Source organism: Chaetodon auriga, chromosome 2 (genome assembly GCF_051107435.1).
Source record: "Chaetodon auriga isolate fChaAug3 chromosome 2, fChaAug3.hap1, whole genome shotgun sequence".
Classification (NCBI taxonomy): Eukaryota; Metazoa; Chordata; class Actinopteri; order Chaetodontiformes; family Chaetodontidae; genus Chaetodon; species Chaetodon auriga.
In genome coordinates this window covers 11,064,291-11,081,471 of record NC_135075.1, presented here as the reverse complement: position 1 = coordinate 11,081,471, position 17,181 = coordinate 11,064,291, and the positions used below count along the sequence as shown (strand labels likewise).

Sequence of the window (17,181 nt, the reverse complement as noted above, 5' to 3'; positions counted from 1 at the left end):
ACTCAGGTGGGTTCAAGCAGGAGAGTCCTGATCCCGTGTGTCCGCTTTAATCTCACAGTTTTTCATTGTTGCTGCTGAACAGTACTCTCAGACTGTGTTCATACATTTCTTTTCACAGCTCTCCACGGGGATAACAATGACCAATTATACGTACATGCTAAACACTAAACAAAACAAAGCGTACTGTTTGCGTTTCCGTCAAAGCAATCTTCCGTGCGCAGATGCGATCCAAAGCAGTGCCTCTGATGTAACAGGCCTGCTGCCAAGTTTCTGCAGTTATTCTGTTGCACTTGGACAAATTAGTTTTGGCAGTAATCTTGTGCCATCATCTCCCATTACTTGAAAGAGAAATGCAACGTGTTTGTGGTGCCACCTCTTTGATGTCCCACCAAAGCAAAACTCGAGAGAACACGATGAAAAATGAAATGAGTGCAGGGATTAGGTGACTTGAAAGCACTTAGCACGATTATCTAGGGATCAAGGCAGACTTTGTGACAGGAACCTGATTACCTTGCCACATAATGAAGCTGCTTTGTGTGAAAATTCACACAAACAAAATTCATTAATGTAGTTGTCATTCAATTTTGCACTCCACATTAAAAAGAGATGCCGATTTCCAGCTGCTTCTCTTTGCCTCTGTACCAGAATAATGAATTATACTCTTTTCCAGCTCGCATTCACAGCGTCGGCTCACCTGAAGCTGTGCTGTTGTGTTGCTAGCTGCATTATAGACAACATGTTTGGAGAGCTCTCCATGACTCACATGAAGTGCTCATAAATAGGCCACTCAAACCAGCCGCTTCCATTAGCACCAGATAGAGCCTCCATACCTACATATCCCATGACACATTCCTCTCAGGGTGCAGCAGTTTGATCCACTTTGGATAAATGAAAGGGGATAACTGTGGGAATGATGCAGAGCAGGCACGGAAGCATCAACATGCATTCAGATACCTGAAATCCACCAACCTAAAAGCCCCCAAAGGTTTGAAGTTGCATTATTTGGCTGTAGACACACATCAACATATCGTCACTGGATAGAATTGCTGTTCAGTTGCCTTTTTATCCAGCTAGCAGATATGGAACAACGTTAGCATTCATTTGTCATGTTTGAGTCCAGTATTTTGCTCTCCTTCTTGCTCTGCTGTTGGTCTCCACCATCCCCTGAGATGACAATGTGGCTCTTCAAGCAGCTAAATGGTCCACTACGCTCAGCAGAGCTGCTACCTTTATCTACTCTTTGGATCAGGTAGGTGGTACGCATCGGGAGTTCGGAGCTCTTTTGTTGCCTGCATCTGGAAACGGTGCTGATGAGAGCTGCAGGAGTGAACAGCAAAGTGACGAGCCTGAAAAACAAAACAATACGCTGAAATCTGCTAAAATGCTCAGTAGAGAGTTGGGTGATAATAACCTGTGGGTTCATTCCTGCAAGTGACCCATTTCACATGTGCTAAGTTATATGATCCATCGTGAACAGAACTCGACTGATACTGCCTGTTGTTGATGATGCAGTGGGTCAGTGAAAATCTTTGACAGTCATTTGACAAACTGTCATCGTGGATTTCGCAGCTGCCTGCTGTTGAGACGCCTTCCTCTCTGTTCATAAATGTGTTAACACGCTATTTTGACACCCACGTCTACACTGATATTGCTTATGTCGACCCATATCTTTATCCACTTGAAGTGGTGCCCACTACTGATTGTTATAGACGCTAATAGCAGTGTAGCTGGATGGTTGTCAAGAGAGATCTGATTATTGTGTTACGTTATGTAAAAGAACCTCATTAGTGTTGCTATGCTCTCAAAAAACGTCTCGGTCCAACAGATTTTTTTGCCCTCATCAAATATTATTGTTCATATGAATTTAGAGAACCACAATCATTTTTTTTTGGTCCATAATTGAGACCATGGGTAGTGAAGCACGGGCAGCCTGAGAAGCCAACTGCGTTCAAAGAAATTCTTCTTAAAGCTTGATATTTTTGTCATTGGCGTACTGTGGAATTAAATAAAAAGGGGGCGGCGTGTCTGCTTCCACTGACAGCTATGTTTGAACACTTGTGTGAAAATACTGACTGATCCTTCTCTCGTGAGCCTCGGGCTGAAACCAGGAGGGATAAAAGACTTTATAGTGATTATACAATTTACTGCTGTTTACAATTACAGAGAGGACCGTGCAATTACTGAGAATACACTGAGCAGCAAGCTTGTGATAAATTGTTGAAGGCTGACAAGCTTTTCTATCATCGATTAATTGAGGAATAATTAACAATGGAAAAGCTTTAACTGACTCAGAAATGAACTGAGAAATAAGGCCTATATTTATATACATCATTTAGTCATATATTCAGTGATTTCTGCATTTAAAGAAAAAATGTGCACCGTTGGTGTATTTGCTCTATTACTTATTTCCTTGTTTCCTTCATCTTTTTACCTTCAATAATACATTATAACTGTTCACCCTATTGTAATCACAGTCTATATTTAGAAATCAGTGTATCACAAAGAATAACCTATAAGAAATGCCCTTTTCTGACCTGCTGTATGACAGGAATACACATGAGGCAGAGAAATCGCTGCCTCAAACTGGGTCATGACTGCGGCTCACACACATTAGAACAGCATGGATGATCCGTCTTGTAGAGTACGCCGTCATCGCACAAATAATGGCTGTTAACATTTACTGTACAGGCATGTGTGTACATAGAATATGAGGGATATCATGTGCTGTTTACTTTATGAGAGAAAAGTCTGAATTAGTTTCTCTTGGACACCCAGATGTCATGGATTGAACTTGCCAACATCAACACACCCCTGCCTGCTATGTCAGCAGTGTGGGCTCGAGTAAGACGTTACTGGATTCAAAAACTGCACTGAAACCAGATTTTTTTGTGAATTACACATGCTGCAGTTCTTTGGTTCCATTCTGAAACGTTACGCTTATCAACTTCTCGTGTGCGGGGGTGTGTTTCAGCTGGAGGAACCGTTGCAAGCAGCCGCTGATATCTGCATTTCAGCGGTGCGTGGTGCGCCGGGGAGATTACCAACACTGCAGAGAAAAGACAAGCAGGCTTATCTGTGAGGAGCACAGAGAACGGGAGATGAATGGAAAATAACCCAGCTGTTTGCAGTTTGGGTCATAAATTAATCAACAATTGTTCTTAAAAGGCATGTGTTGAGATGCGTTCATTGAAGGTTTATGTGTACATTTAATCAGGCGAGGGATAACTGAGCAGACAGACACTGCTGCTGGTTCATTTTAGGTTTGATATGACACGAAGCATCTGGAACATTTTGTCCCAGGATGTGAGAATAAACTTCTGGGACTTGTAAGAGCAATAATAAAATTCCACATGATGCTGCAGCTGAAAGCAAATGAAATCACCACTGTCGAATGTTTAATGTTAGTAAAACAAATATTAGTACTAGACTATCAGTTTGGATCTGCAAACATATGAAACAGACAAGACTTATATTATCAAATACAAACTGTTACTTAAATATTCCACTACATGATGAATAAGTGGAAAAATGAGACACAGCAATCACAAATCCAGCCTCTCGCCATGTTTGAAAAGTAGCTTCATGCGTACACAGTATGTTTGTGATGATGGGAAACAGCAGCACATCAAGTTTAGGAACTTAATCCCATTTGATTTTTTGAGAATTTACCACATATTATTTTACACCTTGATACCTCCCTTGATAACATAACGCTCAGGGAGGGAGGTCACTGACATAATTGCGAAATGTGTTGCAGCCATTTCTGCCATGTTGTTTGTGCTGAGCCTTCAGCTGTGGTTAGAAGGCCACAGATAAAAACCAGGGAATCGTGCTGGTACTAGGAATCTGTTTTTTTGTATGCATGTGCAACACTGAGTTTCTCCAGGTACTCGTTTGAATTTTATTTGCAGTTGCTGAACTATAAATGGCACAGCTCTCACTGCAACTGAAGTCTCAAATGATGTAATCTAAAGAGGATTTAACATTGTCTTTAAATGTTCATTTGTATTCAAAGTGAAGCACTTGTCTTAAGAAAAAAACATGTCAATCTGTCCCACATAAAGGAGTCGGTGCACTTCCAGAAAACAATAAAGAGTTGATATTTCAAAACAGCTCTCTGCCTGCAGTCTTAGCAAACTAGAGTTTCAGCATCTGTCTAAATCTGCCAGCAGAATATGCGTGAAGAAAGGTTTCCCTCCCACATATTTTCAGTCATTTTAATATCATTCCACAGGTGCATGGAATTTAGATTTATGGCAACCAGATGACAGATGAAAGTGCTAGAAGTCTTATTTTCTGCGGTTCCAGCTGCGAGCAGCTTTTTTCTTCCTCTTCCTGCTCCTCTTCCGTCTTTGCTTCTGGGAAGACCTGCTTATCAGAATATGTGTGTGTGCCGTCACGTTATGGGAGCTAACAGAGAGTTACAGTATGTCCTGCCTACGCTCAGCCAAGGTGCCAGTCTGTTCGCAACAGCTTCTCTCTCTCAAAGTAATAACTGACTTTGATCCCAAATCCTGGTATTTTGAGGTGTGTGTGTGTGTATGTGTGTGTGTGGAGATCAGCCGATAGCCTTAACTGTCACAGTTGGTGTAACATGATGTAAGACGATGAGTCTGTGATGGACGTTGCTAACAGTACTTCTATCTTCGCTGCACGCCAGCAGTCCCACTGGAGACTTGACTTTTCCTGTGAAGGCTGTTAGTTTGCAAAGTTGTTCTCCAAAGTCAATTCAAAGTTACAGACTGGACCTCTCTACACTTGCCAGTAATAATATTTTTGGCCTGCAGAGGGGCCTCAAGCAAAATGTTCCATGTTTTCCTTCATACTGATCCTGCCTTCCAGTAAGTTAAACAGCAAACAGATATGGGTATAAACAAGCCGACTATCTATTCATGGTGTCAGTGTCATCGTTAAGAAAGCAGAAGAAAGGTTAGAACAAATCAAACCCACAACACAAACACCTGTGTTCATGCAGAACATAGAGCTATCGGCTCTATCGATTACATCACAACAATTTATTACATAAAGATTATTTAAGTCTTAAAAAGTAACATGGTAGTGACACACTGCTCAGCTCGTCTGTGCTTGACAGCGTCAGCCTCGGCAAAGACCAACTGTCCATACTGAAGACATTGCTAAAAATGCTAATAGCTTGTTGGAATAAACGGTCTGATTTTGAAAACTGAAGTTACTCCTCAATATATTGTTTTGTCTGTCAGCCGTCCATAATGCGACCCTGCTCAGTGTCTTGCTCGTTTCACCTGCACCTGAAACATCACTAATCCTATTATTTTCTTAAAATAACTGCACACAAGTAGATTGAACTTCTTTTCTTTTCCCGAAAGTTATTAGCTGACTTTTTATTGACACACACAAAAAAATCTTTGTCTTTCTCCTTCTTGCACTCCAGCTGTAGGTTCAAGGCATCACACGGAGCTTATACTATTGTGCCATTTCTTTTCCCACCAAATAACAACAATAAGATCCCACAAGAGAGATCACAGCAAGTGACAAAGCAGGATCATCAATCTACTGCAGAAACCTCAGATGAAAACAATCTGGAGTTTTCATTTGGAACAGAACACGATCTCCTAGTGGAGCAATTTTGTGTGGGTATACAGTACATTCCTCAAAAACTGCAGAAATAATTGCTTCACTCTGTTTTGTCAGCTGTCTTGAAGACAACTCTGTGCTGAACTCATACTGGAAGCAGTTCATATGACACTGTTACTTACTGGGAACTCTGACACAGTGATCATTTTGCTGCTGACTTAGATTAAGGATCAATTAGAGGAGCTAAAGGTTATGGGGTCTAATGACTTGACAAAGTTTAAACATGCAGTCTAGTTTATCTGTGAGCTTACATCACTGCCAATTCATTGCCTTCTAAAATCTCATAGAAAAATGCTCCGCCCACAGGTTTCATTACTGTCCAGTCATGGAGCACCGTCAAATCCCAAAGGGTGTATCATCAGTAGAGCCAAAGGAAGAGGGGCGGGGCTGGAGAAAGGAGCGGCGTTAGGATGGAAGAATAAAACACAAACAACAGACAGAAGAAAGTTCCAATTCTGCAAAATTGTCTGAATTTGTTTGTCTCAGCATTTCTAAGAAAGCCGACTGATTGAGCCTTAATGTGCGCTCCTCTCATAACAGCTGAGCGTGCCTCCCGGTGTGGTGTTGAACAGCTGAAATCACTTGTTTGGCCGTACTCTGCACTGCGATGCGAGGCAGAAGTCATTGTTTTTGTCTGACAGGCGGCCTTGCTTGTTCTCCGTAACAACCTCCACCCTCCGCCCCCCCCCACACTCCTGTCTGCAGCAGCAGCCCTGTGTAATTACATCCAACCCATTCCCCTCTCCCCTACGCTTGATATCACTGCTGACATCCACTAGCACAGCCCCTCCTCTCTCTCTCTCTCTCTCTCTCTCTCTCTCTCTCTCTCTCTCTCTCTGTGTTCCTGCTGTTGGAGAGCTCGCTCACTAGCAAGTGTGCAGTCCTGCCTCGTCTTCAGTTGTGTGTGTGTGGTGCAGCGAAGCAGATGGAGAAGGGAAGGAAGAGGGGGAGACAGAGGCAGAGATGAGAGAAGGGGAAAAGAGCATGGCAGGCAGCCGAAGGGGGAACTGTTATCCATGAAACGGAGAACAGAGGATGACTGATACCGTGGGATATTTATTCAGAAGACACACTGTTGGCTGTGGGGTAAGTGAGCAACTAGTATGAATCGAAGACTTTGCTCTCTCATGTGACAGCACACAGAATCCAGAAAGTCTGAGCATCTTGGGGAGCTGAAGTTAACACCCAAGATGTTTTTTTTTTTCCCCACAGGACTGGAGGCAACCCGAGGCTCTTGAAATGTCACAGAATTACACAGTGAATTAAGCCACGACACTCTCTGGCTGTGATTGTGACCCTCATGCTGTCGGGAGAAGTTTTGGATTATTTGTGATGAATAACAACCGTCCTTACTCTCCTAAGAGTGAAAGCAGGGAGGCTCCTCTCCACCTGAGTGTTGAGGGCTGCACCAAAGCCAGATGAAACGCTCTGTGACTTGATCAAATCCACCTGTCACACTCTCAGCTCTCGCTCAGCTGGTTTCGCCATTAGCTGTGTTCTTTTCTTGTGTGTATGTGTGTGTGGGGGGTTCTGATTAACATGATGGGACTGATTGATAGCAGGTGTCTGTGATAGTGCTGTCACTTGCATGCAGATGTTGGAGTGTTTTTCTTTTTTTTGTTTTTGTTTTTGGTGAGTAAAGCTTTCTAGTGGGGTTTCCCAGCAGTACCGAGGAGAGCCATTTGTGTGTGACAGCAGTGTGTGAGCCTGAGAGAGAAAGAGAAAGATTAAAGACTGACTGAAGGAAGTCAGTGATTCTGTTGGGGTTACATCCTCATGACTCACAAGCTTTTCTCACGGCGAGTGACTGGACTCATGCTATTTGCCACTTGTTTAAGAACAAAACTCCTGAACTGAGAACTGGGGCCAACAAGGAGAGTTTTCTTATTGCACATTAAAGCCAATAAAAACAAAATCAAAAGCTCTCACTCTTTGCTGTGCTGCAGGTTTACCTTATCTCCAGTGTTTTATACCATTCAAATCCTCTAAACAAACTGTTGCCTGGACTAACAGGATCACTGAATTTCATTCAAAGTGACTTTAAAACAACGCAAATTTTGGCTGAATTTCATGAGAAGAGGTCACTGCTTGTCATCTGTTTATGGCATTAATGGTGACAGAAAACAAAATGAAATGACAGGAGGTTAAGTGTTGAGTGTCTTTACTGCATAAAGATGAAGGTACATTCAAGAGTAAATGGTCAATTGTTTTCCATAAATCCATCACGGGACAAGGATGCAAATCACAACAAAATCTGAGATCATCCAGATACTCTACCCCGCGATGTTTTTCCATTCTATCGTCTGAAGCTAACTGGCCAGAGTAATTCAGTTGGTTTATTTTTGATGATGTTTGGATGCGTTTTGAATTCAAAATGATGAGGTTCGATAAGCACTCTCCAGGTAAACCGCAGCACAAATTCATTGTTAACTATTCACACTACGAGTGCTATTCCAATGTAAATTCATGGTTATGCTAATGTACCAAATGGGACAATAATGGAAGCGAATTTTCAATTTAGTTCCTGACATTGTGCATCCGTATTAGCATGAGCGGCGTCTGTGCTGTAGATGTTAATTTGACGGATTATGAAGAAAGATGAGCACATCGAGTATGCAGACACGTGTGTGGAAGAGTGGAGTAGTGCATGTGAAACGAAAGCCATGAAACATCTGATTGGACACAGAATTTGGGCTACTTTCAGGTGGGCGGGTGTGTTAGGATTTGGTTTTGAGCGAGTACCAATCATAGATATTGATATTATTGCTTTAAAAGCAGTACATACTGACAGTTGTGGCAATGGAAATAAGAGTCCAGATCAACACCTTGAAAGAGGAAAGCATACTCTTGTGTGAGGCTTGTAGAGTTATGGGTGAAAATACAGCAGTCTATGAATGTTGTGTGGCTATTTTACAGCAGCCTCATGGTGCATGTGTAAAATTTAATGAAGCTAACCACAGTGGATCTAGTGCGCCTAATTCTGCTTTGAAAATTACTCCATTTACAAACTGCAGATGGAGTATATATCATCTCCCTTCAGACGACTGTATAATCAATCTACTGGATGGGAAGGCCGTCATATAACTGTGCTGGAATGAGGTGTCATTTGTGTTAACTTGATTCAACACAACTTTAATTGGAATTTGCACTGTATGAGCACAATATAAACTTAAAGTGGTACAAATTCCCTAACAAATTTACAATTAATCAAGTTACCAAAACCAAATGACACGCAGGACACACCAGCTCAGATGCAGCCATGTGAAAAGATAAATGACACAGCCGTCTCGCTGTGCACCTGATGAGTGTGGATACATTATGTTAGAAAGGTTGATGTGTTCACTAACGAACACAAAGCTTGTTCCTCTGAGCATCAGAAAATCTGCGTCTGCTCAAATTTTCCTAATTGTTGTATTTGTTCCTCTCTTACAGAAGCTGGTAGGAATTTACTGGAATCGTAAGCAGTGTTTTGATAGTCCATCTACGCGACTGTGAAATCGACATTGCCAGAAAATGCTGCGAGGCTCATCTGTATGGCAGACTGGTGGCGTGTCATCCTAAAGAGGCTCAAAAGAAAATCAGAGCTTTGAGGAGTAAACATTCATCTGTGGCGTACGAGGCACAGGCAGACTTCCCTGCTCTTCTCTAATTTAAATATTCAACAAAACACAATGTGCATTGTGCCAAGGAACACTCCTCTTTTTCTCTCACAATACATATTGATTTTAGTGCTTCACAATACCTAAGGCTATATGATAGCAATACAGTCAGTGACGTCCATCTGTGGACATGTGTAATCATAATCCTATGGATTCAAGCTTCTACAAATAAGTCTTATATCAAGGCTGGTGATGCTCAGTCTCACTCACTCCCTAACACTGAACTAAAGACGTCATGGAACCAGCTTAAACACCAATATTTAAGTTGACCAACACTCGACACTGCAGGCCAGCCTTCATTATGGAATCTGAAGAGAGCATGACAGGACTGTCCACAGCTGCGTTGGTGGCCATCGCCTGCAACACATTTGTTGCCATCCTCCTCCTTCTTCTCTGTCTAATCCTCTACCGAGCCTGCAGGGTCCCCTCCAGCCCGGAGAGGCTGCCAGTGCTGGCTCCGAGTGAGGGAGAAACCCAGCAGATGAACGAGCACAAGTACCTGTTGACCTCCTGACTGCAGAAGGATGAGTCAAACGTAGCAATGAGTGATGGCCTCGGTGTGCTCCTCCACAGGAGGGGGGGCCGCGGGAGCACTGGGACTGACTCACTGAAGCAATAATCATGCTTGTCCTTCATAGTTTTTAAAGTCAGCTGCTGATCTGATGGCAGAAATGGCTGTGCCACACAGGGACAGCAAGGATGAATTGTGGTGGGGTGAGGGGACTATTTTTAAGCAGACATCCCTTGTCACATCTTGTCCTTGGTTTGACAAAGCGTACGGAGGGATGCCGACATACAGAGACACACATACACAGGCTGAAGAAAGAGGACGGCACGGATGGATTCAGGTTCCACAGAGACCGAGAAAATGGAGTGTTCAGTACATAAAGAGCGGCTGGCCTGTTGTTGGAGGTTTCTAAATATATCCTCTTATTTCATACTCTCCTGAAAAAAAGAGAAAACCAGTCTATTGCTGAGAACAGGGACCTGAGCCTGTGTGGAGTGTGTGTGTCACTGTCACTCATAAATACCAGCGATCTGTGAGGCATAGCGCCTTGCTGAGGGTGTTACATAAGGACTACAGAGGCTTAGTTGAGATTTGTGTCCTCTTCAATATGGACCATAAAGACGCTGACATCTGCTCGTGGCCGTCCACGATGGCTCACTCTGGACCAAATCAGAGGACGCTCACATACAGAGATTGCGTCATATAGAATTTTACAGGTCGCAGACAGAAACTGCCCACGCTTCCTCCCCACATCCCACCACAAATGATCTGTACTTAAGCATTTAACCTGTTATGCCACAGCTTCAGACCCAACAAGGCATGCTGTTGAGTTTAAAGATTTTATGATGTGTATTTTAAAGTTCATAATACCTCCCAGGCTTTGAGCTGATATCAGAGTAACACTGAGTAAGGACTATTTGAAAATCTCCAACCTCGGGGTAATACCAAAAAAGTACTGTGACAGACAGAAATGTACAGTCTAACAAACTACCACAACCATGGCAAACTCAGAGGAATACATACACTGTAACAACTGACACTGGGATTGGCTCGTTTTTCTACAAACAAAAACTAAAGCCATCAAAATAATATAAAAAGTACTGTATATATATTCTACAGAACATATAGCAGCTCTATAGAAAGGATCCAAAAAGACTTAAACTAAAAAGATAAACTGATGGAACTGTTCTTGGATTTCTAGGCCCATTTTGTCAGGTTTGAGGATGTCATAATTAAAGAACATTCACTGAAATTCACTGTAAAAGAAACACCAACGCGTCCACTGACAGTAGCCCCGGGAGACCAGAATATAATATAACCATGAGACATGTTGACTACTGATCTGAGTAAAAGGTGACTTTCTGTCTTACGAGGAACCCTTGAAAAGAAGTTGATCCCCTCTGAGGAGGCTGCTGGGAATCATTTGAGTAAAAAGAGAAAAGAAGCGGTGGATATAGAATAAAGCAACTGGATATCACATATTGATGACACATAAAAGTAATGGTACACAAGGGTGAAATTTTCCAATATTACAGTTCTTGCACTGAAACTGTGTCCTTTGTTTTGCCCTCTGCAACCACTAAACCACCCAACCTGAACGTGATGAATGTGATTACAGCAATCTCCAAAAACACAACATAAACAAATGTGACAGTTCTTTGACCGACCCTGCAGTATGCTCCCTATTACTGCAGTAATGAGCTAACTGTTGCAGCTGTATTCTCATTACCACCCCATAGCCACAATCATTTGTTACGCATTGTCTGTAAAAATGAGGTGATTGAGTGGCCCTCTCTAACTAAACTTGTGGAGATGAAGTAATGAATCACACTTAAGGGAGAGAGGGCTGCACGTGTTCGCAGGAAGATGTGAGGGGCAGAGGAGCTCTCTGTAGCCGAGAGAGAAAGGAGGAGATACTGAGGCAGCATTTGATTCCAGTTGAGCATCAGCACACTGGGTGGTACTTTACTGAAGGACAAGATCATTAAGACAGAGAGGAATGGAGCAAAAGGCAAGATAAAGACGGACAGCGGTATGACTCAAAGCAAAGTTCTCGCCGTAGATGGGATATTAAAAGGCTCCTAGCTCATCCCTGGATGGGCGCCCAGAACGGCGTGTGCCAGCCAAGATAAGTTGTCTGGATATGGTCCATAAATGCTCAATCTATTACGCTAATTTATCTCCCTGTTCACTAGCAGCAACTCCTCCCCCCCTCACTTTTCAGCTTAATCAACTTGTACAATACATGTGGAATGGGTTTAATAAATCCCTGCAGAAGAGGTCAGTCAAGTCGAAGGAATTCCAATGTTGCCTGTTTAATATGTATCAAGTACTGCAGTCTAAATAAATGCATTATTAATTGAATATGAATACATCATTAACAGCTTCAGAGAGATCAGAAGAAACCATTTTTAATAAACAATTGTTTTCTGGTTATGTCGATGTTGTTTACTGTTGCACACTAAGCGTGAGAAGTGTTTCTTTTTTTTTTTTTTAAGAAGGAGAATAAAAGGTTGTACCATGTTCTTGTGTTGTGGAGGAAAGTCACGCTGGCCACGTTAAACTGTGCTTTGCTCTGGTTCCCTCAGCAGACTGAGGAGCTTCTCCATCTTGGCTACTTCCATTTCTGGACCCTTAGGTAGCTCCTGACCCTTCTTGCCCTACACACACACGCACACCCACACACACACACAGAGACAGAGAGAGGAATCAGAGATGACTTGACCTCACACTTACCAAGCACTGGGGGAGACTGCAAACCCAACAGGCAGGCAGTTAATAGGAGGAGAACACAACATAATCAGACAGAGATTGAAATGTAAGGTCGGGAGAAGCAGAGTGGTTATATTACGTCATCCATTATATAATCATTTCTTTCCATTCTATTGTGAAATGTGCTTTAAAGACATGGCGCTGCGGCCTAAAGGACGCAATTGCAAAGGGCAAATTTAAAGAGACCTTCCGAAGTTCGTGGTGAGGTTTTGTCATTGGCACATTAAATACACTTGGTGAAAAAGAGCTCAGCCGTTGAAGAGCTGCATCATATATCTACACGTTTTTCTTGTCCTGCTGCAAGAGCTGATTCTACCTCTGTTAAAGCACGTTTAACAGGCCTATCGTTATCCAGGCCCATTTACTATTGTTACAGACTTTTCAAACTGAATTGGACTTTGATTAAAGGGACCCGATACAATTTTCTAGTTCAACAGAGCTTCACTTGATTTTAACCATCTTCATCAGGAACTAACATGGTTGGAATTTAGAAGGCAGTGTGGATTACAGGTTGCACACTGCTATAGAGCAACATGTGACATTAATATAATGATATTACAACTTACTACATATGTAGCACAAATATGATGGACTTTCATTTTCACCAACAGGGAGGTAATTCATATAAACTTGTCTTGTGCATTTCAAGAGAGGCAGGTTACTAATAATAAGCAGCATAGTTAGATATTAATGACATATGAAGGATACGAATCCCAGCATGCATTCTAAAATATATTACATTTTTGAGTGTGGTGCTGATGGACACAATCATTGCATAATGCAACAAACAACGATAATACAAAACCACAAAAAACTGCATGGTGGTTGGTGCTATGGCTTTGAAACATTATGCACTTTTAGCCCTAATGTGACGTCTGTCTGTGCACTTTTTACCAATTTTCACTTTTAGTTAGTATGGATGCAGGACACAGAGTGATTCATCTCTTAACACGGTTGAAAAAAACAAAAACAAAACGAGGGGTGTGTTGCTAAGCCCTCTGAAGCTTGGAAAATCTCTAGCTGTATTTTGGTGTAGCTATTTTGAAATGTGAAATGGATACAGTGAGCGGGCTGATCCAGACAGACAGCTGCGTTCCCTAAACGAATAAGCATCAAATCTCCGTGCAACATAATATCCCTTCCACAATGAATGACTCAATAACGCAGTGGAGAGGAAGGCTGACTGCGCACACATGAACGCACAAAATTAATAAAACTTCAGAATTAATCAACATCATAAAAATTCATTATCTCTCAAGATGTCAACCCGTATTCTGATTTATTTTCTCAATCCTTATTTTCCTTGTTGCTTTGCTTACAGCAACACATGTCGTGTTCTGTACAAAGTAATGCATACGGACAGGAAACCACACCTGTGTTGTAAGGCCCAGAATTTCATGTCTGCTCATTTTCTGACACCCCACATTAATATAAATGTAAATGTTATGATAGACGTTATATTCTGGGAGACAATAACAAAACATTGCGTAAGGCTTTTATATTGCAACCGCTACTTGTGGTTTGTGGGCATCAAAGAATGAGGCCACAGATGAGATGAACACATTCATGCTGCACACAGTTGAACAGAGCAGTGTGTCGAACGCAGAGAGGGTTCATTTCATGTTAGAGGACATCTAAAGATGATGAGCACTTGGAGTGTGAGTCTAAAGTACACTGTTATGTGCACTTTCAGGTACTTAATATTATGACACACTTTCAGACCAGATTCAAGTAGAAAGTGATGACTGCACAAACCTTTTCTATCATAGTAAACTCTTGTTTCTCAACACCTCACACTTTCAAACATTTAGAGCTCAGCACTGGTGGCCCATTATAACGCCATGTACCCAAAGGCATACACAGTTCTGTACGTACAGCAGAACAGCACGCACACCTGACAGTACCTCATTAGTGACTGTAGCCCTCTGGCTTACAACTGGCAAATAACTGTTCAGTTCTGCATATCGGAGAGGGCTCAAAGTGCTCATACTTTGGGAAAGAAAATCCTGTTTATTACAAACAGTTTATTAAAAACCTTTGATTAACACCACAGGACGTGAGAGGTCAAGTGGACTGCTCTAGTTTCGTGAAAGTAAACAAGCCAAGATGTTGTCTTGACAGCCTTACAGAATGCCCTTTAAATAGGTGAGTACAACACACTTGTATTGTTGCTAAGCCACTGTGCCAATGTCTTAGGCATATTAATGGGCCACCATGCCCATTGTGCTAATTTTAGTGGGCTGCTGTGCAGTTTTCTAAGACATATTATTGATAATATTTGCTCTGGGTGTTTGTGTCTGATGCTTATTTGCCACACTGGGTACCAAAACACTCTGAGCACTGTCAGTGGTGCTGAACTGTGCAATTATTTCCCAATTGTACGCTTAAGGGCTACAGTCTGAGGTCGCTAATGAGGTAGCGCTGGATGTGTGTGTACGCGTTGTTATGCCGTAACAACGATGTGTGTGTGGTTGAAGGAGAACTGTTTGTGTGTGTTGCACTCAATGCCATGTATAACGCGCATGTTGGGAAAATAAATACGTTATTAGTCGAGTTGTTAGAATTTCTTCTAGTTTACGTGCATCAGATGTGAGCAACACAGAGGAAAACTGAAGAGGCTGCAGAGCTGACTGTAAATGGGCTCTGATTAAAGTGTTGTGACTCAGTGTGCCATTTGGTTTCCTCCTGTGTTTAGTTGGATCGCTGTGATTACTCCGCAGCTCATTAACCATTGTCATGAGTGGCAACAGAGCCTTCAGTGACTCATCAGTTGTGAATGGACTAAAGTAGAACACGTCTTCTGAATATGAAATTTACTTTAGCTTTCTTTTCTTTTTTTTCCCCCATTACATTTTGGCATTTGTTGCCAATTTGACAGTATGAGTGACAGGATTTATGAGGAGACAGACGGGGGATGCCCAGGAAGATTGGCAGTTCAGTGACAGGCCTTTTAAACCACTGAGCCACCAGAAGACTCTCTTTTATCTTTTCTCTTTCTTTTCCTACTGATTTAACGTAAAAGTTCCAAAATGTAACAATGTTCTGCTTCTCCTTCTTGTTACCTTTTCTAACAAGCATATTCAATTACAAACAACACTCGACTTCTCTGTGGCTAATAGTTAACTGGTGTAAATGAGCGAGGGAGAAAGAAACACATGATTAGTGATGCTGATAATGAGCTGCTGGGGGGGGGGGGGGCATTTGATTGTTATTTGGTGAAATTAGCTTGAGGTCAGGACTATACGTATAATGAATCATCTGACCTTAATGCAACAGGGCACACGTGTATCCACAGTGTTTACAAATATGATGGTATAGCCATTCAAGTATAATGGTAAGGCTGCAGAAGTGATGGAAGATCTGCTACCTAATTTGTAATGTGTACAAGTCCATTTGTATGTGCCAATAGATGCTAATTCTGAAGACAAAGCAGCACAAGATGAACCATGGAATGGTAAAATAGCTGCATTTGTAAATTAGCTCAAAAGATTTTAATGTACTTAGAAGTCCCTCTCTGGCATCTGGATAACCATCCCTTACCTTGGGTTTCTTGCGGAGGTTAGGGGAGAGTTTGAGGCTGGTGACATAGCCTCGATCATCGCCCACTATGATGATAGGATAGATGGGATTAAACTCAATGTGAGTCAGCTTGGTCTTCTTTTTGGCTACTACAGGCTGCTGGCAGATGGCCTCGTATTTGTTGATGCTGAGGTCAAAAACATGAACCTGAAAAAGATGAGTGATCAAAAGAATTAGTGTGTTGTATAAGCTGTTTTTTATTTATTTTTTTTTAAAAGACTGACCCTATAATTGAACTGACATTTCAGGAGTTTGGCGCTACTACTTAACACTGAGCGAGGATTGAAATAGAAGTCCAGTAAAAAGAGTGACCAATTTTATTGACCACCATATTTAGGCTGGAGGATGTATGTCTGAAGACAGTAAGTAAGTAAAGGCCAAATCTGTCGTTACAGACTGCCTTTTCATATCTTTTGCTTGTGCTGTCCTTTATGCGAGAAGGAGAATAGTGGAGCACAAGCCTCTGCAGGGATGCAAGCCTGACCATCTGGTGCAAGGAGGGGTGTTCCCGGTAATTCAATGAGTGTGCACTTCTGTCCATATGTGCGTATGTATGTGTGCTTGTGTGTGTGTTTGGCAGCCCCAATACAAAATCACAGTCATCGTCATCCAAAAGAAACCAGATCACAGATATTCTTCTTTCAGCCTAAGTGCATTTAGACAATCTGCCGAACACAAATGAGCCCACTTCAAAGCACAGCCCACTCCTTTTACCAGAAAGATGACTGTGCCCAGGTCGCGAGGATTCACACTGTCTATGTGTACCAGCGCCACAGAAAGCATCGCAGTCATCGCTTGCAACCAATCATCATATTCTACAAGGGTATGACTTTCTGTAACCTCCATCACTACAGCCATTATCTGCGGCAGTGTTTTCGCTTTTGATAAATAAGCACTAATGTAACATTAGTCATGACTGATTGCAGTAAACACTGACTATATTTGTCATTCACGCAAGAACTTGGAGCACAGAGACATTTTACTGTGTTGAAATGATTTCCTATAATGTATCAAGCATTTTTGTACATATTACATACATATTACATCTTT

General features: G+C 42.0%; 1 protein-coding gene and 1 long non-coding RNA gene across 2 annotated transcripts in view; one reads left to right on the top strand and one right to left on the bottom strand.

Annotated features, from left to right (window-relative positions):
• Positions 1-7: 7 nt before the first annotated feature.
• dnai1.2 (dynein, axonemal, intermediate chain 1, paralog 2) overlaps positions 8-17,181 on the bottom strand; it is a 31,747-nt gene continuing 14,573 nt past the window's right edge. Inside the window, exons 19-21 of the mRNA XM_076753981.1 lie at positions 16,093-16,278; positions 12,300-12,440; positions 8-1,346 (exon numbers count right to left, since the gene is read on the bottom strand). Coding sequence (XP_076610096.1) covers positions 12,339-12,440; positions 16,093-16,278 — 288 coding nt within the window. The 3' untranslated portion in view covers positions 8-1,346; positions 12,300-12,338. The remainder of the gene's footprint in view (positions 1,347-12,299; positions 12,441-16,092; positions 16,279-17,181) is intronic.
• Positions 6,479-12,303, top strand: LOC143334945 (uncharacterized). The gene is made up of 2 exons (XR_013078373.1): positions 6,479-6,699; positions 9,046-12,303. It is a non-coding gene; the product is annotated as an uncharacterized LOC143334945 (long non-coding RNA).